Source organism: Antrostomus carolinensis, unplaced genomic scaffold (genome assembly GCF_000700745.2).
Source record: "Antrostomus carolinensis isolate BGI_N321 unplaced genomic scaffold, ASM70074v2 scaffold7176, whole genome shotgun sequence".
NCBI classification, from domain to species: Eukaryota; Metazoa; Chordata; class Aves; order Caprimulgiformes; family Caprimulgidae; genus Antrostomus; species Antrostomus carolinensis.
In genome coordinates, this window is record NW_010319687.1 from 2,413 (window position 1) to 25,921 (window position 23,509).

General features: G+C 42.7%; 1 protein-coding gene across 1 annotated transcript in view; it reads right to left on the bottom strand.

Annotated features, from left to right (window-relative positions):
- Positions 1–18,267, bottom strand: part of BAZ1B (bromodomain adjacent to zinc finger domain 1B) — a gene marked incomplete at its 5' end in the record, with an annotated part of 18,404 nt that extends 137 nt beyond the window's left edge. The window contains 8 exons of the mRNA XM_010169332.2: positions 1,551–1,681; positions 2,183–2,321; positions 6,910–8,605; positions 9,340–9,537; positions 10,401–10,522; positions 14,697–14,895; positions 15,879–16,023; positions 18,136–18,267. Coding sequence (XP_010167634.2) covers positions 1,551–1,681; positions 2,183–2,321; positions 6,910–8,605; positions 9,340–9,537; positions 10,401–10,522; positions 14,697–14,895; positions 15,879–16,023; positions 18,136–18,267 — 2,762 coding nt within the window. The remainder of the gene's footprint in view (positions 1–1,550; positions 1,682–2,182; positions 2,322–6,909; positions 8,606–9,339; positions 9,538–10,400; positions 10,523–14,696; positions 14,896–15,878; positions 16,024–18,135) is intronic.
- Positions 18,268–23,509: the final 5,242 nt, after the last annotated feature.

The window sequence follows — 23,509 nt, forward strand, 5'->3', positions numbered from 1 at the left end:
CCCAAATGTATCCATTCACCTTCCTCATTCATCTTTTATTTTTCTAAAAACTAACCTAGCTCCAGTTAAGCATTCATATTCAGCATCTAGGCCAGCAACACGTTTGTCAGGGAAAACTAATCCAGTGTTAGTTTGCTAAAGCTCACAGTAGATGCATTCATAGAAATAAAAAAAGAAAAAGGATTTTTAAAGAAATTACTGCATCATAAAGCACACACATAAAATTAAGAAAAGCATTCCTACTATTTTGAATACATAAAACTAGTTTCACTTTTTAGCTACATACTGACAAAGTACTTTTAGAAGTAAATGAATTATAAATAGGATGCATTGGTATTTCTGAGCACCTTAGACAACAGTCTGACATGAACATAAACCTTTGTTCATTTAAGTCTTTGCTTGTTAAGTTTTAAAAGGAACGTGCTGAAATCTTGCACACTACCTGGGTAAATTACACAGGCAGCACTTGAGAAATCAATACAGCTGGAAGCAAGCTGGTGGACAGGAACATGGCTGGTCAATATTGAGTTCACATAAGAAAATATACCCATCAAGGGCCACTGAACAATAGCATCTCCAGCTCAACAAGTCACCAAGACGCAGACGGCTGGAAAGTTACATGTTTTGATCTGGATGAAGTATCTCACCGTAGGTTTATCCTGTTCCATTCTTCTACAGATGTCAACTCAGACCACTGTCTAAGATAAAATACCACTAGGTGAGAGCTCTCTGATTTAACTCAGTACAGCCTCTCCCATGCAGTAGTGCTGCAGATGGACTCAGGTCAGCCTAGGATGCTTCAAAAGCAAGAAACGATCGGGACTGAAACTGCAACGGGAGTCAGATTACAGCATGCTCTTCTGTCCCAAGAACTATTTCCACATAGAAGTGTTAAGTTTCCCTCTCCACAGACTGATTTTTGTGCATGTCCAAGTTCTGCCTGCAATGCTTTACCAGCCAGGCTTCAAGTCTGCCAGGCAAAATTATAGAGAACTTCAGCTAGTTGTTGCACTTCACCTGTGCGTTGAGCACAAGGTTAAGAGCAGGCTGAGAGGACATGCGCAAGACGGCTGTTTGCCAAAATGGCTTCAATCAGCAAAACTACAGGAATCTAGAAGGTTGTCCAGTTTGATATTACTTCACAGATTAAGCTGGGAGCCTTGCCACCAGTGGAACATTAGCATCTCACTCAGCAGCACACAACTGGCTACTAGTTTAAGAAGTCTGGCACCCTGCACCTCAGCAGGTTCAGAGTAAACCAGAGGGGTTAGTCCAAAATTGACATCAACCTGATTGCTTTTAAGAGAGAGGTGATCATATCCCATGGTCCTAATGTGGAACATTGCAGGCAGTCTCAAGACCTGCAGCAGCAGGAGGGAGATCACCATGAGCATCAGGCTCTCCTGTGTGCAGGCTTCTAGCGCTTAAAGAAGGCTTAAAGCAGAGTATTCCCATGAAAACACTCAGACTAGACACAAACATTCACAAATCCATTCTAACAGACAGACAGCAACAAAGGAAAGACGCACAGAGAAGCAAGCTGATCATACCTCCTGGGCTGTAGTTCTTTTTCAAATCTTCTTTTTTCTGATGGGGAAGGATGAATCTGTAGTCTATACTGTCATGTACCCAGCCTTTCTCAATGAACAAGCCAGGAACCTCATCCGAAAACAGCCAATACCTGTAGGAAATATATATGTTAACAAAGTACCTGTCTCTTCAGGATACAGTTACACACATCCGCCTTTATTTTCATAGAGGGGAGAAGCATCTGTGTGCTTGACTCAATAAAAACTGAGTGCATGTAAATCTTTATATTAGCACAGTTGAGAAACAAGAAAAGCCTTCATTAGAATCCATTCTAAAAGCATTCCTGTGCAATAAACGTGGGGAAAAGAAAAAGGTAACTAGGTTCTTGAGCACCAATACAAGCACTTGAAGCTCTGCTGGCTAGTGGATCATGACCTCCACAGGAAGGTCTCAAAAAGCCAGTATGTAAACCAGTGAAGGGCTGGTTCATTACACTCTACATACATAAAAACCTCACTTTTGCTCCTCCATAGTTCAATACACAGGAAGTCCTCTCAACACTCTCCATATCAATCACTTCTTGGGAGCTGCTATCTGATAAAGCTCCTCTCAGAGAGGAGATCTGTCAGCATGGGATCACTTCCTTGCCTACCTGTTATGATTACGATCGGTGCCAATTGGAGTCCTGCGCATCACCAGCTTTGCTTTGGCAATTCCATCCTGGAAAGTTTTCTCAGCTGCAGCTTTATGCTTCCGGATTCTTTCTTCCTCTGCTTCTTTCTCCATCCTCACTGTTGAAATTAGCACAGAGAACCATTACCTTTCTTTTATTGTATTCAGACATCAATATTCTCTTTCATATTACTACACCATGGGGGTAAAAAAAAAAAAAAAAAAAGTTATTGGTGACTTTGGTTAATATTCTTTTAGTACAGCCATTCATCCTCCATCTTACTTTCCATCCATCATGCTAGAAGATACTCAAGAACTATTAAGAAGTCAAGGCAGAAGATGAACTGGGCTGAGGAAACAGGAGAGTTTGGATAAAAAAAATTGACTGGAGAAATTAGTCCTTATTATTATATCTCATTCTAGATCAACAAAGTGGCATCCATTGCTCTGCAATCCCATTTAACAACTGGGTCAAAGATCTTTAACGACAGCATAATACATGACAAGGACTTCTGCTCCAGCCAACTCCAGTGTTGGGAGCAGTCCATCTGTGACACCAGAGAGGTCAGTGGGGCTAACTGATATCTGCATTTCCACAACTGCAGCCACGGGGAACGCTCTCCCCACAACCTTACCTACCACAAAACTAGGTCTGGCACAACAGAGGCCTCTTCCAGGCACAACTGTCTCACAACAGTGACCAAGTCACACCTCCTAACACTTCATGCTTTCCCATATAAGCTATGATGTGGAAGAGCATTGAAATAGAAACCTCAGGTTTCCCACTCATGACAGAAGGAATTTCAGTAGCTCTCCATCTCCATGGCTGCTGACACAAAAAGAAGGGAAAGAAAAATACGAAGTGGCCTAAATCCTGGCATCACAGACTTCTTGGCAAGAGTCCTACAGAACAAAACATGTTACTTCACATCTCTAGGTAAGGAGCAAGAAGCAAGACAGCTTCTACCAAGAGACAAAACATTAAGGTCAAAAAGATTTACACTTCTCGTGATGGCTTAAGGGTCTCTCTACACTTTTGCCCATCTCTGAATAATAGGTGTATTTTCACCAAGAACTGCCTGAATAAAAAGGAACAAAATATCAAATTGAGTCACACTGGCTCAGTCTAACAAAGAGCCTGATCTCAGTCTAACAAAAACACCACTGCTTCATGACTTGCACAAAAGGCTATGGGCAGTGCTCTTCTGTGCCCTGAGAAAACTTAAGGAAAAGTATTAAAAGGATGAAGAAATGAAGACTTATCTTTGTATCACAAAGGTGGGTTTGAAGCAGATGGAATGAGACCATACGGAAGGGGTGAGGTGGAGTGAGGCAGGTAAAAGTGAGCATACAGACGTCATATGCTGGCTGCTGGCCCAGGGAGAAAGCTAACTTCTTGCTAGAACTTTTCCCAGGCTCCTACCTACTCTTTTCTCTTGCAGTCATTTTCTGTACCGAGATAGGTTTGAAAACAGTTGATTAGTAAATACCTGTTAAGTCTCTGAAGTCCTGCCAACGTAATCAATCCTGACTGATTAGAAGAGACATGCTGAAAAACATACCCTTGCATTTGTTACACCAACTCAACATATCAACTTTTATATAATAACATACCAACAATATACCAACTTACAGAATAGCAGCATGGCAAAATTGTCCTGTTAACCCATACCTGCCAGACACAAGCTGCTGCACAACCCAGATGTCTGTAAATCTAAACTCCTCCCTAAACATGATGACCCCTCCCTATGTCAAAGTACTGAAATCAGAACAAGTAGCACCAGCCACTCTCACAGTACCAAACACCTCATGTCACCTAAATCTGAGTCTTGCAAACCACAGCAGGAGGCCCATGCTACAGGAAGTACCATTCTCACCTTCCACAAGAAGGAAACAGAGGGGATACAATTCCCCAGTATTTCTCTTCTTGACACCTTCTCAAGTCTTACTGTCCTCACCTGATGCTAGCACAAGGTATGCTTCCCTCCTCCTCCTCAGTACCCTCCTCTCAAGAGCCAAGATTCCAACCAAAACAAGCAATGCTGCCAGAAAATTCTTCAGTGCTTACAACACGGGATATGGTGGGCACTCATGAGACCGGTATTTTTTCTATCCAACTCTAAAGACCAATTGCAGCAGGTACCATCAAGTGCCAGAATAAGGAAGAGCAGAAACTAAACTTCACTCACATGCCAAAGCTGTTCAAACAAAATGAGAACAAAGACACAAAACTAAAAGGTTCTCTGCATCTCATTTTCAGTCCTGATGGCAAGCTAGTCTCAGTTGGTCCTTTTCTCTCCAGCAGACTTTGTTAGCTGTATAAACTTCCAGCTCTCTGTTCTCCTCCAACAGGTTGTAATGGGAGCAATTGCTTCATAGAGTGATACAGCAAAGAACAGTCAAAAAGTGCTGCAGTGACATGGAAATTGAAAAGACTTGACTTTTACCATCAAGAAAATACAGATATTAATCTTGTTATCTCAACAGGAAGTTTCACATTGACTTCTTTTGAAGTCAGGAAAGAACAAAAAATACCTTTCTGCTTTCCTACACTGGGTTCTCTTTTGAGCTGAGCCCAGCTCGGTAGCACTGGCTGCAATCTCGATAGGTTTCACTTGAACGAGGTTAGCGCTGCCAGTGTTACAGATGTTACCAGAGTGGTGAAAAAGAAACCTCTGACTGGGAGATACATATCTATACATATGTAAAAGAGTAGTTGCTGACAAAACACCTATTGTGCAGTGGTGCATATGCGTATGTATACGTATACGAATACTGAAACACCGCACAATAGGAGTTTTGTCAGCAACTCCTCTTTTACATCCCCCAGAGATACTAACGTTATTAAAAGCAAATGCAACTGAAGTGGTGTGAAAGTCAGTACGCTGAAAAAGCCCACGGAAAGCCTGTGTGATGGCAGGAGCACACTGACACAGATCTCATTGTGGTTATCCAGAACTATTTTTCACAAACTGAAACCACAGCAGCCCCCAAGTCTGAAGTCCTCAACAGGTTCGGTCCGAGCTGCTAACCCTGCAGCTCTAACTACTGCACTAGATAGTTAATGGCCTCAAGTTGCACCAAGGGAGGTTCAGATTGGATGTCAGGAAACATTTCTTCACTGAAAGGGTTCTCAGGCAATGGAATGGGCTGCCTAAGGAGGTGGCTGAGTCACCATCCTTGGAGGGATTTAAAAGACAAGGTGCTCAGAGATCCGGTTCAGTAGTGGACAGGTATGGTTGGACTCAATTATCTCAAAGGTCTTTTCCAACCAAATGATTCTATGATTCTACCAACATTAATCAAGATCTTTGGTGCTTTAAGGGTATCTTTATACCTGGTAGCAACTGCTTAACAGGTAAAAGAAGCCCTTGACGCCTGAAATGCTGAGGTTTGTTATGTAGAAAGGAAGCAATATGAATTCAAACCTTAGTGAAAGGTTTAGTCCTTTCTTCCCTGCCAGAAAGACCTTGTTTTCCTTGTGGAGTCCAAAAGAATGAATTAAACTTCCTCAGCACACAAGCCAAATGATTCTTATCTCCATCAATGTAATATTGCTTTTTTTCATAACTAGTAGAAACTGTCAAGTGAGAACAACAAGAGTATCCCAAGGAGCAGAGTCCAAACTGTATTTAATTTTGCAGTAAAATCTCATGATGAATTTGAACCTGCTGTCAAACAACTGGAACACTACAAGAATTGAGGCCAAGATGCCATTCAGCTCCAGCATGTCAGATATTTGGTATTTTCCTGGAGAAGTAGGACAGCACTCCAGATGTTCAGTAGTTTATGGATACTTCCAAGACTCACAGTTCTGAAAGGTCTATCTACTTCCAATGTGAGGCATGGTTGTATCAGTCTACCTCCTTAGGAGCCACAGGGTATTCCAGGTTATTTACCTATTCTTGGTCTTCTTGACTAGATACTCCCAGATTCCAGCTAAGGGCATAAGCCAAGCTCCACGTGGGATGCTTGTCCCTCAACTGCTTCAGAAGGGAAATAACAACCTAGATGAGCTACGCTGTCCACTTCCACCTGCCCACTACTCGTATTTACAACCAACAAAATTCCTGAAGTGTAACTCCAAAGCAGTTTGCTCTTCATATTCCACACTCCTTAGCAAAAAGCTCTATCTACACAGAGGTGTACAAAGTTTGGTATTGCAACTTGTGATTTATAGAGGTTTGAGTGGACAGTTTATATTTATACAACTCCATAACTAATTCTTTAAAGTGAGAAACTGTAAACTGAAATGTGTTGCCCAAGTTCTTATCTGGGAGAAGGGTTGCTAGCATCAACCTGAAAACGTGCATGGCAGCAAGGCCAGCAGCAGCTGTAGAAAGTAGCTTTTAGGCAGGAAATAGCTTCGCTGTCAGAAGATATCTGGACGCAGACAAATACTTCTTTTTGTTTTCTGTCCCCAAAACAGATTTTCTGTTCCCAGCCTTCCTGAGCTTGACAGAATTAAGAAAGTACTGAACAAAAGATGCCCATAGATAAAAATCTAGAAGTAGTTATTGCTTTTTCTTAACATTCCAGATGTTGAGCTGCCATAGGAAGCATAGCAGCTGAACCAAACTTCACCAGTGAGTAAACCCCTTAAAACCAGGCAATGGTTTTGAAAACAGGTTGCCAATTTTGCCATTAACTTAATTCCCCTTTACTCCCCAACACACAAATGCTCTGCTCTCCTGGTATTTTTCTTACCTCTCATTTGTATTTCTTGTTGCTCCCTCTCTTTCTTGGCTTGGATGGCAAGAAGGCGCCTGCTCTTCACAGCACTGATCATATCATCAGCTTCTATTTCTACCCGATGCTCTATTTTCATCATCTCATTTTTTTTCTTTTCATTTCTTCCCATCATATTCTCATCTTTCCCATTCTCCTTGTTCTTGGCCACCATTTCTTTTCGCTTCTGTTTTTCTGCTCTCTTCTTGTCATTTTCCTCCTTCAAGACAGCTAGGCGCTCCTTCCACAGCTCAGCTGATGTCTGCTGCTTGGCCTCCACGTGGTCCTGCACCGAGTACGTCATTAGAATCCGGTGGCACAGTGCTCCAAGTATCCTCAATTTCTCTTCAGGAGTCAACTCGAAGAACTCTGATGTCTCCAGTTTCTCCAAAAACTCATCCTGTACTTCATTATCCTCAAAAGCTGCTGAATCCTTGCTTTCATCTACATTATCTGAGACCTCACTTTCCTCTTGCACATCTGACTTGCGTAGGCATAGGCGAACCAACTCAGAAGCAGAATGCAAAGTGAGCGGTATTTCAGAAAGCTTCATTCCCAGCTCAGCATAATCTTCAGCAATTTCATCCTGCAGCAGGGTCTGCAAGAGAATGACTAGTACTCGATTCAAATAAAGGAAGCCTCCCTTTTCTGCACAAAGTGCTTCCATCAGGGAAACTGCTGTAATGGGATATTGAGCATCTGGCATCAATAACCCTGAGTAACAGCTCAGGAACTCCACCACCATGGCAACATCTCCAAAGAGCGTATTAGGAAGACCTTCTGGAGTATCAACCAGTTTAAAAGCAGGCAAGGTCTTCCCTTTAAGATCTTGGTCCTCATATCTTTTCTGTTTTTCCAGTTTTTCCTTCATCTCCTTCTCCTTCCGCTCCTTTGCTCTCTCCTTCAGTTTCTCTTTCAGCTTCTCCCTTTTTTTCTTCATGTACTCCTTCCGCTGCTCCTCTGTCATGGTGGCCCATTTCTTCCTGTGCTCTAGAAGCTCGTAGCGTTTCTGTACTAACCCTCGCAAATCCTCGGGGAGACGGGCACGATCCTCGTTCGACAGTAACCTAGCTGTTTTGGAGATGATACAGGAAAGAGCACTTTTTTTGTCTTCTCGGTCTTTGTTTTCTTTGTAATAGGCAATGAGATGGAGTGCTGCAGGAGGCAGATGTTTCTGGGGTTTACTGGAAGACCTAGGAGTGCCTCCAGAATTCCTGGGAGCTCTGGACACCTTAGTGGTACCTTTAGCCATGTCCAGTAGTGTCATCTGTTTCATTTTCATCTTAGGGGTCTTCAAGCCTTTCCTAGGAGACTTTGATTTCCCTGATGACTTCTGCCCATTCAGAACCCTTTTGCCTCTTTGCTTTTTGTCCAAGGATTTGTTGCTGCCCTTACCCAGTCGGCTCCTCTTTGGAATGTGAAAGTTAGAACCAAGTTTAGCAGGCGACACCATCTTCATCACCTCTTCCAGCTCCTCTTTAGGACATTTTGAATTCTTAGAGTTTTTCACCTTCAGTGGAGAGCCAATAATAGACTTCTCCAAATGCACGTGACACCACAAGGTAGGGCTCAGTGGCTGGCCCAGAGATGATCCATCAGCTTTGGATTTCTTAGAAGGCTTTCTGTCCGGTGATCGACAGTTCTTCCTCTTGGTTGAGGGGTTGAGAGTCATATACTAAAATTAAAGAAAATAATATTTTATATTAATATTTAAAGGCAAGTAAAGGTTATCTAGGATCCTTTTCTGAGAATTATTTTTGCCTATGTTTATTTTTAATGTATTTTTCCAATGAACAAGGAGTACTCAATATGTTAAGGCTAACAGGCTTCTGCAGTATCTTTCAATATTGTGCACTATAGTCACTACGTTGGTTATGAGGTCATTAGCTCATTCCAGAAAGCTCACATTTAACTTTATAAAATGAAACACTACAAAGAATCCCTGCTACTTGGCATACAAAATGTGTAGTATCTGCCATCACTCAATCTAGCACCATACAAGAACCAAGCGTCACGAAGTCAAACACATCCAGCTCCTGCGTTGTAACCATGAAAAGGGCCCAATAACTGATGTTACCAGGTAAGGACTATAGCTCTTCCATTTGATTGACACCAGGTTATCATGTCTACTTGTAGACAATTAATGCAAACTACTGGGGGGGTGGGGAATCAAGTAAAGGCTGTTACACCTCAAATTTTCAAAGTAGACCACTGTTTCAGACATTCAATCTGTGTCACTTCATAAAGGGGCAATCTTCGAAAGAGTGGGCCTTCTTGTTCTGCATCTCTCTAAGCTGATGTAAACCTGGGAGCACCAAAACCCAACTGGCACACTGAAGTCCCACCAAAGACTGTTTAAGGGTGGGGAATGGGTGAGAAAGCAAAGGAGGTACTTTTAGGAATTCTTACCTTATGTGGGTCAAGCAAGAAGTCACTAAATTTACTGGGGAGGGAATATTTCTTCACTAACTCATCCTCCACTACCCACGGGGCATTCTCACACGTGCCAGCCCGCAGGGCGTTATGACGGATGAAGTACCTCAGGATCTCCTTGTTGGGAGGACGCTCTGTACGGACTAAGCTATCTGCTGGTACATTGCTGATGATCTTGGAGATAACAAACAGACAGACTGTTAACATTTAACTTCTAACCACATTATAAATACATATCATATGGCTAAAAGTAGCGAGGATCATTGCACCGCTTCATGTCCACAAACTCTTCACTCTTTAAAAGCTCTCTTGCAGACTCAAAACAAACCAAACAGAACGTGTAGAACTGAGATACACAATAGAGATTGGTAGGAGATTCAGTTAGCAAAAAAAGTAAAAAAAAAAAATAGTTTATGTTGCAGATTTCTTGCCAAAGCCCACTGCTTTATCTCTGACCTTCCTCCAGCTTGTGCTTGCTTAAACTTAAAAGCTGTAACGTATTAATGTTTATTTTGTTTTTATTTTCCTCCCAAGACTAAAGGAGTAACTCTGCAAGTGGTACTCATTAACTGAGGTCAGCACTGCCTCTCATCAAATTAGCAAAGAGATGACAAAAAGCACGCAGCAGCCACACAGATCTTCCCAAAGCACAGCCACCTACGGCGCTCAGAGCAGCTCAGTCAGAACAAGAGCAGCAAGTGCCAGTCGTGATTTAACTCCCCTACCTCTGACCAAGTTTCATCAAATGCCTGACACAGAGATGAGCCAGTTAACAGCAACCACTCCAAAGCTGCTGTAGCACTGTGACTCAGCATGTGGTACCAGGGAATTGTCAGGTGTCTCCACACACAAAACCCAATTATAGACAGACAGAGCCAGGCTGGTCAGCCTCACAGACAACTACAGTCATCCTGCTTCCGATACCACAGCTCTGGTGGAAAGTACTACATTGTGCTGTATAAACACACCTATAGTGATTATTCAATTAAACTTGCATATTCATGTTATAATAGAAAGGATTCAAGCAGAAAATTCACCTTATCTTCATTTTTCAGCTTGACATCATATTTGTGTGGCAGGAATTTAGGTGGAACCCACTTCCTTTCTTCCTTCTTCAAAGAAGTGGGAAGCTTCCGAGGAGACCTACGTGCTCGATCATCTGAGAAAGCAAGGTAAGACATTAAGTGTCTTAGTATTAGAGTCCAAAAAGAAAGAAAAAAAAAAAAAAAAGTTAAAGAATCCAGACCATCACTGCACTAACCACTCCACTCCTTGCTATCTATAGTGTTTGGTTAAACTAGAACATCTGGAAAAAATCCCAAATTGAGTCTTAGAAATATCCTGAAGACGCAGGCTGGGAATGGAGAACCTGAACAGCTCTGAAGCCTGAGGCAGCACCTATCTTCAAGGAGTATAAAGGACCACTTGCAGTATTTAAGCCCATCTCTCTACAGAGGGTTACCTGCAACTAACCTATGCAAAGGACAGCAGAGACATGAAGGGGAGACAGGATCTATAACTTAACCAGTAACCTGCTTAGGGAGCTCCCGCCGAGAGCCCCAGCTGCCTCTGTCATGCCTCATGTGAAATAATTCTACTGCAGGAAATACTGACTCTCAATTAAAGTAACTTTTAAAATCCCAGACTGGTTTAGGTTGGAAGGGACATTAAAGCTCATCCAGTTCCAACCCCCCTGCCATCAGCAGGGACACCTTCCACTAGACCAGGTTGCTCAAAGCCTCATCCAACCTGGCCTTCAACACTTCCAAATCATTTAACTTTGGTGGCCATTAAACATTTTATAGTTATGACTCCTATGTGTATGGGCTAGTTTAGCTAGAGATTTTAAGCATACTTATACAACTAGCCTTCTTATTTTCGAGAGAGATGTAAGTGAAAGAATACAAAGGCATCACATCATCTTGCCAGCTGGTGTCGAGTCTATTATTTCTATATTCAGGTTGCAAATGTTTATTATTTGAAGACAAAATCCAAGCTTACTGAAGAAAGTGATCCCCAAATGTTTTTATGTTTGTGGCTATGACTCAAAGAAAACACTAAAGCAAGCAAAATAGATGAGAATAGTATCTATTAAATACACACAGAATACAAGTAGACACTAGACCTAAATCAGATTTTTAAAAATAGGTACCTATCTATATCCCATTGTCACATTGCAAGCCCCATAGCATTGAAGCTTCAGCAGCATTATAGCTTACGTGGTATAAAACCAAGTTCTGCCTCCCCTCACCTTCCAAAATCATTCACCTTGGTCAGGGAACAGACCACAGATGCTATGGGCTCACTGCACCACATACAGAGATGTGCAGCTGCTTCTCACATTAGTGCTACATTTCAGGCAATGCTATGGACTATCCTCTGCTCCAAGCATCACTCATTATAGAAGTCTTTCTTTAAATAAAACCCCTTGAATTTAATAACAGTGACAGTATATGTGTGAAAAGAGACTAATCCTCTATCACAAGGACATAACTTTTGCCTGCTTTGGTTCCACATTCGTGTCAAAAAAAAATCTTGCTAAGTTCACAAATACTGAACTAAGGTTTTCTGCTACACAACACAATGGAAGTCACATACAAGACACTTCAAGCTCTGTTAAAGATCTGCTCTCAGAGACTTGCCTCAATTCAGCAGTGGCTGAATGCTGGATATGCAAGTTTATATTTAAGAAATACCAATGTGTTGCTTAGTCCTGGCTCTGACTTTGAAGGACTCGCACTGCTGCCTCTGCAACAGGCCTGTAAGGGACCTCTCCCTTTGTGATTTACTTTCCAGATTCTAGAAATAGGGGTGACTACACTGAACCCCATCAAACAGCACCTGGATACTCAGGAGTGAGGAAGAAGACATCATTATACATTCCTTACTTTATAAAAAGTGTATTTCATTTGTTGTTGCATTGTACTGTAATAAAACTTACATCCACTACGCTACTGGAACCTCTTAAAGCATTCATATGCTGTTGTCTCGTTCTAGTCACCACTTGTTTTGGATTTTGCAAAGCAGTATTAATTCCAACCTGCCTTCAGTAGTTCACCATCCATTTTCAGGAAAAATTAGCCTTTCCTCTCACTTCTGCAGGTTTTCCAGAGTTCACTCTTTAAGCCACTAAAAATAGAGTCACTTCACATATGATGTAATAAAGCTGGTATAAAGCTTTATTTCTAGCTTCTGAAGCACAGTAGACTCCTAACTCTGCCCTTTTTATCCTCCAACAAAATCAGACAGTTTGACAGAAGCGCTAGTAAAAATGCTAAGGTTAGCTCTGCCCCCTCGTGTGCGCACAGGAAGGTACAGCTCTTCGGCAGCACACAGTTACCCAGAGCCTGTTACTGGTCCTCATCGCTCACCCCTGCCTAGTGACCTCAGTTCGTATTAGCAGTGGTCAAGTATGCACATTATTAGAAAGAAAAAGTCAAAGTAAGCATGGGTAGGTACCTCCAGATACCGCACACAGCCTCCACAGGGGCAGCTCGGGGCCTGAACCCACTACACAAAAGCAAATCTTCCCTGCCTCAGTACTGTGCTGTAGAAACCTAACAAATGCTGCTTTGTTATGTTAACGGCCTCTGGAATACAGGCTCAGTAATGAGTTTACTATGAGCCTATATTCTATAATAACCCAGAATACAGAAGCATTAGCAATAAAATAGCCTTTTAATAAATGCATACAGAATTGTAGTGGTTGGAAAAGACCTTTAAGATCACCAAGTCCAACCATAACCCTGACTCTTCTCCTTGTATGCGGCGTTAAAAGAATGAGCACTTACTGCTTTTACTGATTATGTTACGACTCCACCAGCATCTTTGATCTGAAAATGGTGAGGTTCATCTTTTACAGAAAGGGTGGGACAGTCCCAGTTTACAGAGATAAACACAGGCCAGACAATCAGCTGAGTCACAGACAATTCCCATTCCTGCAGGATTCTCCCAATCTCAGAGTGCTGCACTGGCAGTGGCAGCGTGAGCACAGCTGAACGCAGCTGGTTAGAACACCGCACGCCAACAAACAAAATATTATAGTAGACTTTACTAAATACCCAAGTCCAAAAATGCTGCTGTAAATTCAGTCAATGAACACTTTTAAAGTAAAAGGTATTTCCTATGCCTTTTATGAGGCAGTTCTAGAGAACCACCACTTATTTAAAAAAAAAAAAAAGCATGCATTAGTCCCTCTCCAAGCACTACTACTGTTTCCAAGGATGAGGGATGAGTATAAGGCCAAGTTATTCCTGCAGTGCTTTTTTTTTTCCTTCCTGGTTATACAGAACATTGCAATGAAATCAAAACAGGTCATAACTTTTCCCAGTCCCAATGAGAAACAGTTGACAATTATTAAGCTTGGGACTAGAGCTTGGTAGAACTTGTTTTCCACTCCTGACTTTGCTATTAGCTTGCTGGGCTATTTTCTCAGTTTCCTCTTCTCCATATTAGAGGAGGCTATATACACCTTCCCCAGATGCTGGAGTGGCTATTTATAACTGTAAACAGTTTATTACATTTATATGATTTTAAAACCAAGCTATCCAGATTAGAGCTATGCTGTGGGGTTGGGTTTGTTTGTTTGAAAAGACTTTTTGGAATCTCTTTTAAGGAATCTTATAATTCCATTTTTAAGAAGTTGCATAGGACATGAAATTTTTTTATTTTTCTCCTCTTTCAACAGTACCTTCTCAGAGTCAAGAAAAGCCTTGGACATCCACTGTTCAGTTCTGCAGTAAGGAAGATGAAGATGGGGAATAATATTTCAAAGAATGCTTTATTTTGAACCTTTAGGAAAAAAATTAATGTGTTTTTCTGCATGAATTTTGTCTCAGTATTTGAAAATTGGAAAGGGGATAAATCAAAAGTAAAAAAAACCAAACAAACTATCTTACTTTTAATGTCAACTGCGAACATGCAAGAATTAGAGTTTGTCTCTGAGTGCAGAACAACAGACTGTAGAACTGGAGATGTTTGTTCTGAGGACAAACACCACAGTGGAACTTTATGATCTTGCTGTCCCACCCCCAACTCTTTATTTTTTCCTTAAATACACTTGTACTTTCGAAGCTTATGTTTCATGCATAGCTTTCAGTACTGCACCTTAGAATGGCAGTACACTTTCTGCTTTACAACAGGCAAGAACCGTTGAAAGCCAGCAGCACTGAGGCCACCAAAGCTGCACCACTAACACTGACAATTCCAGGATTTTCATTACGTAGCACTGCTTAAACACCACAGACAACGCTCACAGCCCAGGCCCAGGGTGTACATGAACTCAAATACCCACTTCCATGTGCTACCCACTGACATGCTGTCTTACTACTCACTCATACTGTCCCTCCTGTTGTCATCCTCCTTCAGCACAGTTTCCTTCTGGTTGTCCTGGGCTGCCTGGCTGGAGTTCTCCTTGTCACTGGACGGGGAATCACAGGCTCCATCAGATTTCTTTTCCGAGGCCTCTTCATCAGCTTTCTCCAGGGGATGTATTTTCACAACTTTCACGGGCAACATTTTCTCCTTACCGACCTGCACAGAAATATTGATGAACACTGAACCTGAGCAAGACATGTGAAATAACTTCTTTGTAGTGTTAAAGTTTATTAAGAAAGCAACTAAGAGCACCTACAAACCATAATTTGGCAGGACACTTAATTGACACCCTCCTTGAGAGAAGCTCATGATCCCTCTCATGAAACAATTACAGATGGAAGTTCTGTATAAATTGCTAAGAGAACTGCCAACCCACAAGTTTTCCCAGCATTTAATAATGCTGCTTTCTCAGCCTAAGGAGAGAGTGTGCGTGCAAGATGCAAGTGTGCTCTCTCAACAGCCCCAATCAAGAGAATATGTCCTAAGCAGATTGCTAATAGAGACTATTTTATAACTTTCTCTTATTTTTAAGAAGTTTGAGGGGTTTTTTCCCATCATTCCCAGTTTTGGAGGGAATTTTCTAACCATTAGAGCATTGTTAGAGATTTGTAAGAAGTTGACTTCAAGCTACATTATTTTAAGACTACTAAAGACTTCAAGCTACATTATTTTAAGACTACTCCTTCTGGGAGCATGTTAGGCCTAAGATTTCAAAGATTATACTTTTTAACTTCTTTTAATTAAAACATATATTTTTAGACATATTTAAATATATACACAGACCATCACATATTTAAGCAGTACAACAAATATATCTCTATTTCCCCTCCACACACAGAGATCAGTTAATTTTCTTTTGCCCTCAGTATGGGTCATCCACATGCTTCTGCTTATGGAAGAGTTTTGCATTCAAGAGCAGGTGCTATCACTGGGATTCTACAGAACAGAAATTCTCACTATCTTTCTGGTAATGTAAGTGGCTGACAAATTCTTCCCATCTCCTGCCTCTAGATATCCAAAATTAGCTCTGTGTGATCTCATTTAGGTTCCTGCTCTGGCAGGGGGATTGGACTGGATGATCTTTCGAGGTCCCTTCCAATCCCCAACATTCTGTGATAAAATGGAAAACAGATCCTTACCTCAAAGTCACACTCTTCTCCCAGTGCAAATTTGGTCATGATCTCCAGCCAAGCTGCATCCACCAACTTTTCCAAAGACACAGTGTTGTGGTGGACTATTTCCAGTACCAGTTTCTCATACCAGATGGGGAACTCCTCCTTCAAGCTGAGCAGAGCACATAAGAAGTTTTCATTATTCAGGGAATGAAAGCCAAAATGCAAAGTAACCTCCCATTTCGCAATTCCTGGAACATTAACAGCCAGGACAATGTTTGAGGCAGATGCCATATTAGCATGCAAAGACTCAAGGGCTTTTTGATGCCCTCCTCCCAACACCCCCCCAGAGTGTTAATTGGCATGACAATACAAACTGTACTTGTCCTTCCCAGAAGGAACACCATAAAGCATTTTGGAAAAGCAGCACTGAGGGTGAACCCTTTCTTGCTGGTTATTACTGCCTCTCCATTAGATGTTCAATATACACCAAGACCATGCCATTATTCTGGGGCTTGTTACTTTAAAATTTTTTCTTCCAACAATAACACGATGCTGATGAATATTTAGCATTTCTTTCTTCCCAAACAGACTGCTCACACAGTAAAGATAGAGGCAGGCTTCCACAATCAAATTATCTTTCCAGAGAAAAATATTTTGTGTTTCACCATATCATGATCTTCAAACTTTAGCACTCAAAGAAGAGAAAGGACTGCTACAAATTGACTTGCCTGACTTCCTTTCTAAAAGATCAGGTCAGTTAGCTGATAGGAGTACTAAGAAATACATTGCACAAAGCTTTCTGGCTAAAAAGTAAAGTCTGTTTCAAGTTACTGTGAGGAGGAACAAAATATTCCATTTTTCTAAAACCCTTTTAGCTTCCCAGACTCAAGAATCCATTGCTGACAATCCTCAGCTATATCTGCTGTTCTACAACTGCCATGAACAAATTTATCCCTTTAGCAACCTGCCTAAATGAACTTTTTTTTTTGTTTTTATTCAGACTAGTGTCAGGTATTAAAGCAGCCAGCAAACTACCTGGTAAGCTTTTAATCCTGTTTCGAAGAGAGACGATCGAAATCTCATTTCACAGAGTCTTTTTTTCCACCCACGTTTACAGAGACTATAGCTAAATTAGTTATATTGAGAAATCTTCCATTTCTATTTCATTTACATTTCTTAATATTTTCAGAAGTGGCCAACCAATCCAACATTGTTAGCCAAAAGTAAGCAACAGCAGACCAGGTTTTTGACTCAGGATTATAAATTTATGGAGCTGGCTCTACATCCTCCTCTCAAACAACACCACCAAGGAGGAAAGACTGAAGACAGTAGTACCTCACAGAAATTAGCACTATTAGCAAATAGGTTTCTGATTTGTTGCTTTTCAGGTTGTGATGAACCTCAAACGATGGGGAATTTCTCCTTAGTCTAAGGCTATTAATTTTTTTGCCAATGAATCAGAAATGTGTATTGTTCATAAAAGAGGCAGAAAATTCCACCTCTTGGGTAGTACTGCTGACAACCTTCCCAGTTTAAATCCAGGAAAAGAGTCACTGAAGTCCAGGTTATCTGTTCACAGAACGGAGAAACATGCCATTTGTTTGGCATAATTCCTACAATTTGGTAATCCCAAAGAAAGTTCTATCTGTTGGTTCGGCCAAGGACTTGCACCTTTACAGAAAATTAATTTCTCTGGGAAGAGTGACACTGGATCTCAACCAAGGACATCAGGGATAGGCAGCCCGAAGGAACACTGGTGGTCCGAACTGAGTAATGTCTACTGCTGCCTTCCCTTTGCTCTTTATTGTTTCTAGTAGAAGAGATCCCCAAAAATTTCACTCCAAAATATTTTTTTTATTCCCATGCAGAACTGGAAAAAATAATTGCAGCTGTGGACCTGGTTGATGTGAAACACTTCAACAGCTTCTTTTTACTGTATTTTACTTCAGCTCCTTCAAGATTTATTTTCCCCTCCCCTCTGAAAAGTTCCCATTACTCAAGGGGCTTTAAAATATGCCAAGTACCATACACTGAACTATTTTGGTTCAAGTAATACCAAGATACAGAACTAAGTAAGTACATTAGTCAACTGCACTAGCAATGGCATCAAATTTGGACTTTATTTGCTTTCAGCTTCAGAATCCCCAGATCTCCTTACAGCCAGCAAAAAGCTACTTACCTCAACCTCATAAACTAGCCATCACTTACCACCCTCAAGTCCATTCCTCTGCCCCAATGCCTATAAACAGACACATATACCCATTTCTTCAGTGGTACTTACAGCTCAGCGACTTCCTGCTCCTCCTCCCAAGCCTCTTTGTGCGTCAGCTGGCTGCTTCCTGTGCTTTTGCAGGTCCAGATGCGTTCGCTGTACCTCTCTAAACGCGCTTCATACTCTCTGGAGAAGCGGCAGCTCAGGAAAACAGGATTTATGCAGTGGAGAGCATAATCACAGTAGCACAAGACAATCAAATTCAATTAAACCCTTACCACAGGAGAGCATGAAGGCTGAGGATCGCTACAGAACAGTTTGATCCTGCACCTACCATGGAGGTGCTGCGTTAAACCCAACAGGTTTTCAGACCAGGGTGCACTGGAGCTTTCTGCAGCCCATCCTGTTCCACTCTGGCACACAGAAGGTGCGACAGCACCGTCACACGCTGAATGTTTCGGGCCATTGCTAAGGTACTTCTCAGCTTTTCCAGTCTAATTCATTGGAAAACAGCACAAACAATGTCAGAGGCACATGCAGCACACATAGTATGGACTGCTGCTACACACCCGACAGTAACCATAACCACTGGGGAACTACTAATGCCTCAGTGTGGTGTTACAAACTCTAGACACAAATTACCACTCTACCCAGTAGCCCAAATCTTTTGAGGAAAAAAAGGAAAAGCTTGGGAACTGGAATCCAGAAATGCCATCCTTCCTTTGGTTTCCAACAAAAGCAGCCTCCCGTGTTAGCACAACATGAAGATCTTTCTCACCTGCTTCCCACATCACAACCAGCCTCAAGGTTAAGTTGTTCTGGCCATTGGGATTAATGTGTGCGCGGGCGAGTCACGGTGCTGCAGACAGCATTATGAATTACAGCATCAGCTACTCTGCTGTAAGCAGCTGTGGCTCTGCTCTACCCCTTCCACCTAAGCGGTAATTAACTGTCAGTGTAAACAGATATCAGCTACTTCCTACTTTCTATGGATAGAACATGGACAGGTACAATTATCAGAAAAGCCAGCACAGTCTAAATCCCCACCAATTTACCTGGTGGCAGCCTGCTTAAATTGCCATATGCTCACCCATGGTAATTTAAGTGGAGAAATTATAAGAGAGGCAAGGAAGCACCTTCCCTTCTGCTCTCCAGCAGAAAAAGCACAGAGTACAAAGCACACTTGTAACAACTACAGCAGCTCAGCCCGCTCCAGTGCAAGTGCTAATTATGAGAATCTCTGCGGGAACAAGCAGATTGCTCCACGATCCTGCAAAGGCAGAGCCACCAGCCACAGCAAATCACTCATCACATCCTGCATATGCTTTGTCTTTCAAGAAGATTTTAGGACAACTAACCAATTTCAAGATTCCCATTAAGCAGTCAAATTAAAACTCGAACAAAGCCAATTTTCTTGGACATTTCTTCACAGTCCCAACATAAAGCACAACAAGGTACAGAAGCTGCACTGTGGATGTCGATACCCAGGTAGGTTACAGCCACAGCAACTGGTGCTACACAGGAATACAAGGCAGGAACAGAGCCACCTCCATAGGAGGCTGCCACTGCTGACAGCATTCCCTCTGCCTGGAGCAGCTCTTGAAACCAAGGAGAAATCCTGTGGTTCCCCAGCTTGCCCTGCTTGTGGAGCCTCCTGCTCTTCAGCAGACAAGCAGTGATCTGACAAGTCATAGCCCCACTACACTGAGCCCTCTGGCCAATTCTTACCCCTCCCTGAGGTTTCAAAGGTTAAGTTTCCACAGAAACAAGAGGTGCTACGGGGCAGGGGCAGGAAGTGCCAGTGCTACGGTGGGGCAGTGGCAAGGAGTAACCCCAGCTTACAGAGGAACTTACCTGCACAGCACCACCAACCAGACAAGAAATGTGATTTTAACAAATTTTTGTAGTGATACTGAGCTAGGAGAGGGGAAAAAAACAAAAACCAAGCAAACAAAAAACCAAGCAAGAAACCAGGAGTCCTCTTGTATTTGCAGCAATTAACCACTTTAATAATGACTAAACTGACTATTCCTTCCTATGCCTTTCCCACAAAAAGAAGAGTTAAAAGCAAATTCAGCCCTCACAGTAGACAGGAACATAACCACAAAAGCAACAATGGTCTTCAGCTTAATTCAGTAGCCCCACCTTCACCCTCCCCTAGGCTTTCCTTCTGCAGTCCATGGACACCACCTAGGTATGAAGGACTCACAGCTGCCAGAACACGAGGGCTAAAGGAAAGACACACTTCTTAAGGGTTCAGGATATTACCTTAATCACACTTCAGTAGTCTAACTATACACAGACAATTGAGATATGGCTGGGAAATAAAATGATGGTCTACTCCCCTCCTATATTTATCAACTTTCTTCTCTCTAGACCTGTGAGGAGATTCCTTTCCTTTCAGCAAGGAGAGCAAATAAATGTTGATCTCCAGTGGAAAAATAACTGAAAAACACATTCCTTCCTAACATCATTTCCTATATTGACAGGAAGATCCACAAGCACTTTCCCTATAAATTTTCCCCTCCTTGTACACACCTATGAGAACAAGCTTAATCCCACCACATCAGGCCCCACATTTCTCCAAACACCACAGAATTTAAAAGCAGCAGGTTACAGCAACCTCCCTGTTTCTCAGCTCTGCCTCTCAAATGCAATTTAACTCCACCTACAGCTGGCCAGCTCATCTAACACTGACCCCTGGACACACTCCTCGACCAGCACTCAGACTCGTGCCCACAGCACCCACCCTGCCCTTGTGCCCTGCTGTAAGCTCCCAAGCCAGGTTCTGCTTTGAAATCTTGGGGCCAGCACAAAGCCAAAAACGCAGGAGGATGTTTTTGCAAAGCTCACTATAGCTCAGACTTTCCACCACACATATACTATTTGTCCTTTCCACTCAGACTGGAAACAAACCCAAGAAGTCTCAGACAGTCCAGCGGGTTTGATTCAGGACTGCGAGTGAGGGCTCACTGGTATGCCATAACCACCCCATCCCGCTACACAGCTGGAGCTGCCGCTGCCACAAATTCCCAAAACAATAATAAATAAAAAACCCTGGACGACAGCTACTTGTGAACATTCCCCAAAAAGCCATGAATAACACACATGCTAAATTAAACAGATGACTATCCACTGCGTAACAGTTAATACATCACATCTGTTTGTATCACACTGAAAATCACTTAATGGCATAAGGCAGAAAACAAAGTTACGTTAAAAAACAAGGGGCCTTTTTAAACAAAAAGGTTTAAAAGTAAAGAAGCTAACCACTGCACAAGATGACTATTCAGCAGATAGAAAGTTTCCTTCTTGCTGGGTTACTGATGCTCACCCAGAAATGAGTATCAAATTCCAAAATAGCTTCAGAGTATCCTAACTGTTTCCACTTGTATTAGCTAAGAAGGCAAACTTACCAAGGCAGCTGGTACATTTAAGACACTGCTCCCTGAGTGAGTGGCAGAACTGCAGAGTGTGACACAACCATGCTTTGCTGCTGCCATCCTTCAGCCAGAGTTTAACTGTCAGACACCACAGGTGAAGATGGGAACCACAGCCTTTACTTTGCACGCCAAGCGCAGCCTGATTCCTCATGTTCACTGTACAAAAACACTAACCAAAGACAGACAGCAAGCTTCTACCAGGGGAGGAAACCAACACAGCTTCCCAAAACTGAACACTGATGGCTGAGGAAAGCTCTGGCTGGACCAGTCCCTTCTCACCAGCCCAGGCTCTCTGAACCCAGCATTTCTCCTGAGCTGGCAGCGCGGTTTTCCGAGCTGCGGCTGGCAGAGCAGAACACAGGCTGCAGCAGTCCTGCACGCTAACGAAGAGATGACCTACTCACCAGGGAACAAACGTGCTGTCTGGTAGACATCAAACACCCCGTATATGTGCCACAGGCATAAACCAGACAAAAGTGTACCACACATGAAGCATTTGCCTGACACCTCACCACATGGAGCAGAGCAGATCCTACAGAGCTCTTGCAGGGAGGAGCCTGTCCCCAACTGCCCAGCGACCCACCCGTCCCCACGCCCACACAGTTAGCAAGGCTCACTCCAACTCAGGCCCCAGAAGCACAAGGCTTCACTGGGATGCAATGGGCTCTACACAGCACGGCTTCTCTTACAAGGTCTTTGGGGGATTTGGCAGTCGAAGAAAGGCACATAAAGCTACAAATAAACATCAGACCCAAATAAACACCTGAGCTCTGATGAGCAGCCTGTCCATCTGCCCACTGCTGCTAGACGCTTTCTTAGCACGTGCCATGGGGCAGACATCTCTCTCATACACAAGCCATTGCTCTGCACTATCTAGGATAAACAAAGTGACCAAAAAACCCACCCCCTCCAAGTCTTCCTTAGGTAACATCTCCCTTCAACTTACTGACTCATTTGCAATTCTCTGTTCCACTTTTTGCCTAGCTTGTATTATCCACAGCCAGCAAAGCAAGACAGAAACCCAACGTTACTTAGTTTCTCTTTTTAGTTTCATGACATCTATCTGCCAAGATGAACTTTCTAGAACGTGCTAGGCTGTCCACTTCCCACAGCATCCCACACAGTACTTTCTCCAAGAGAAGAGCATCCCTCTAGAACCTCAGTGCTTGCATTGGGTTCTGCTTTCCCTCTGACTCTGCAGCTAACACCATCCTCTCTGAGGATGAGAGACCATACCTTTTTTCTTTAATATCATCCAAGTGTCTGCAGAAACATGTCCTCCATCTACTCACAGATGCACAAGGGTGATACCACCAGATGGATGCTCTCAGAAGGTGCCCCTGAACTCCCCTGTGCTGTTTCTATAAGGCAGATGAACCTTAACGCCACATCTTCTAGGACAAAAGCAGTAATTAGGATTGAACTCTGTCTTTTTTTATCACTGATTATTCCTTGTAGTGAAAGAGAAAGAAAAGGTCTTTGCCCAGTCAGATGGATGACTGAGCTACTTTCAGTCTGCACACATCACAATAGCAGGTTTTTGACTCGCAGACTGAATGCTCTAATTTAAAATACTGTTAGAAAGCCAGTATCTAACACTGTACCCAACCGCATTTTATTGGGCTGAATGCGTGAGCAATGCTTATCTACACTCAGATGTGCATTTCCTCTTCAAAAACGACCTAAACCTTCCTAGGGGCTTTCACTGGCTTTTCTTCACACTGCAGTAACCAGACTCTCTCCAGCACAGGGGTCTGTAGAAGTCCTGGATCCCCTTTGTCTCCTGCACGGCCAAGATCTCCCAGGTATGTTCCTATATTCACGCATTCCCACCTCATTTCCACTCCTTCCTTCCGTCCTTAATTCTGCAGATTTTGATCCTTAAGAGCACAAACCACAAACCAGTCTCCTGAGGCCGCAGTTCTGCGGGGCACAAGTGCTGCCCCTCCAGCCCTTCGCGGGCCTGGACAGCAACTGCCTCCGCCCGGGACAGTCACCTG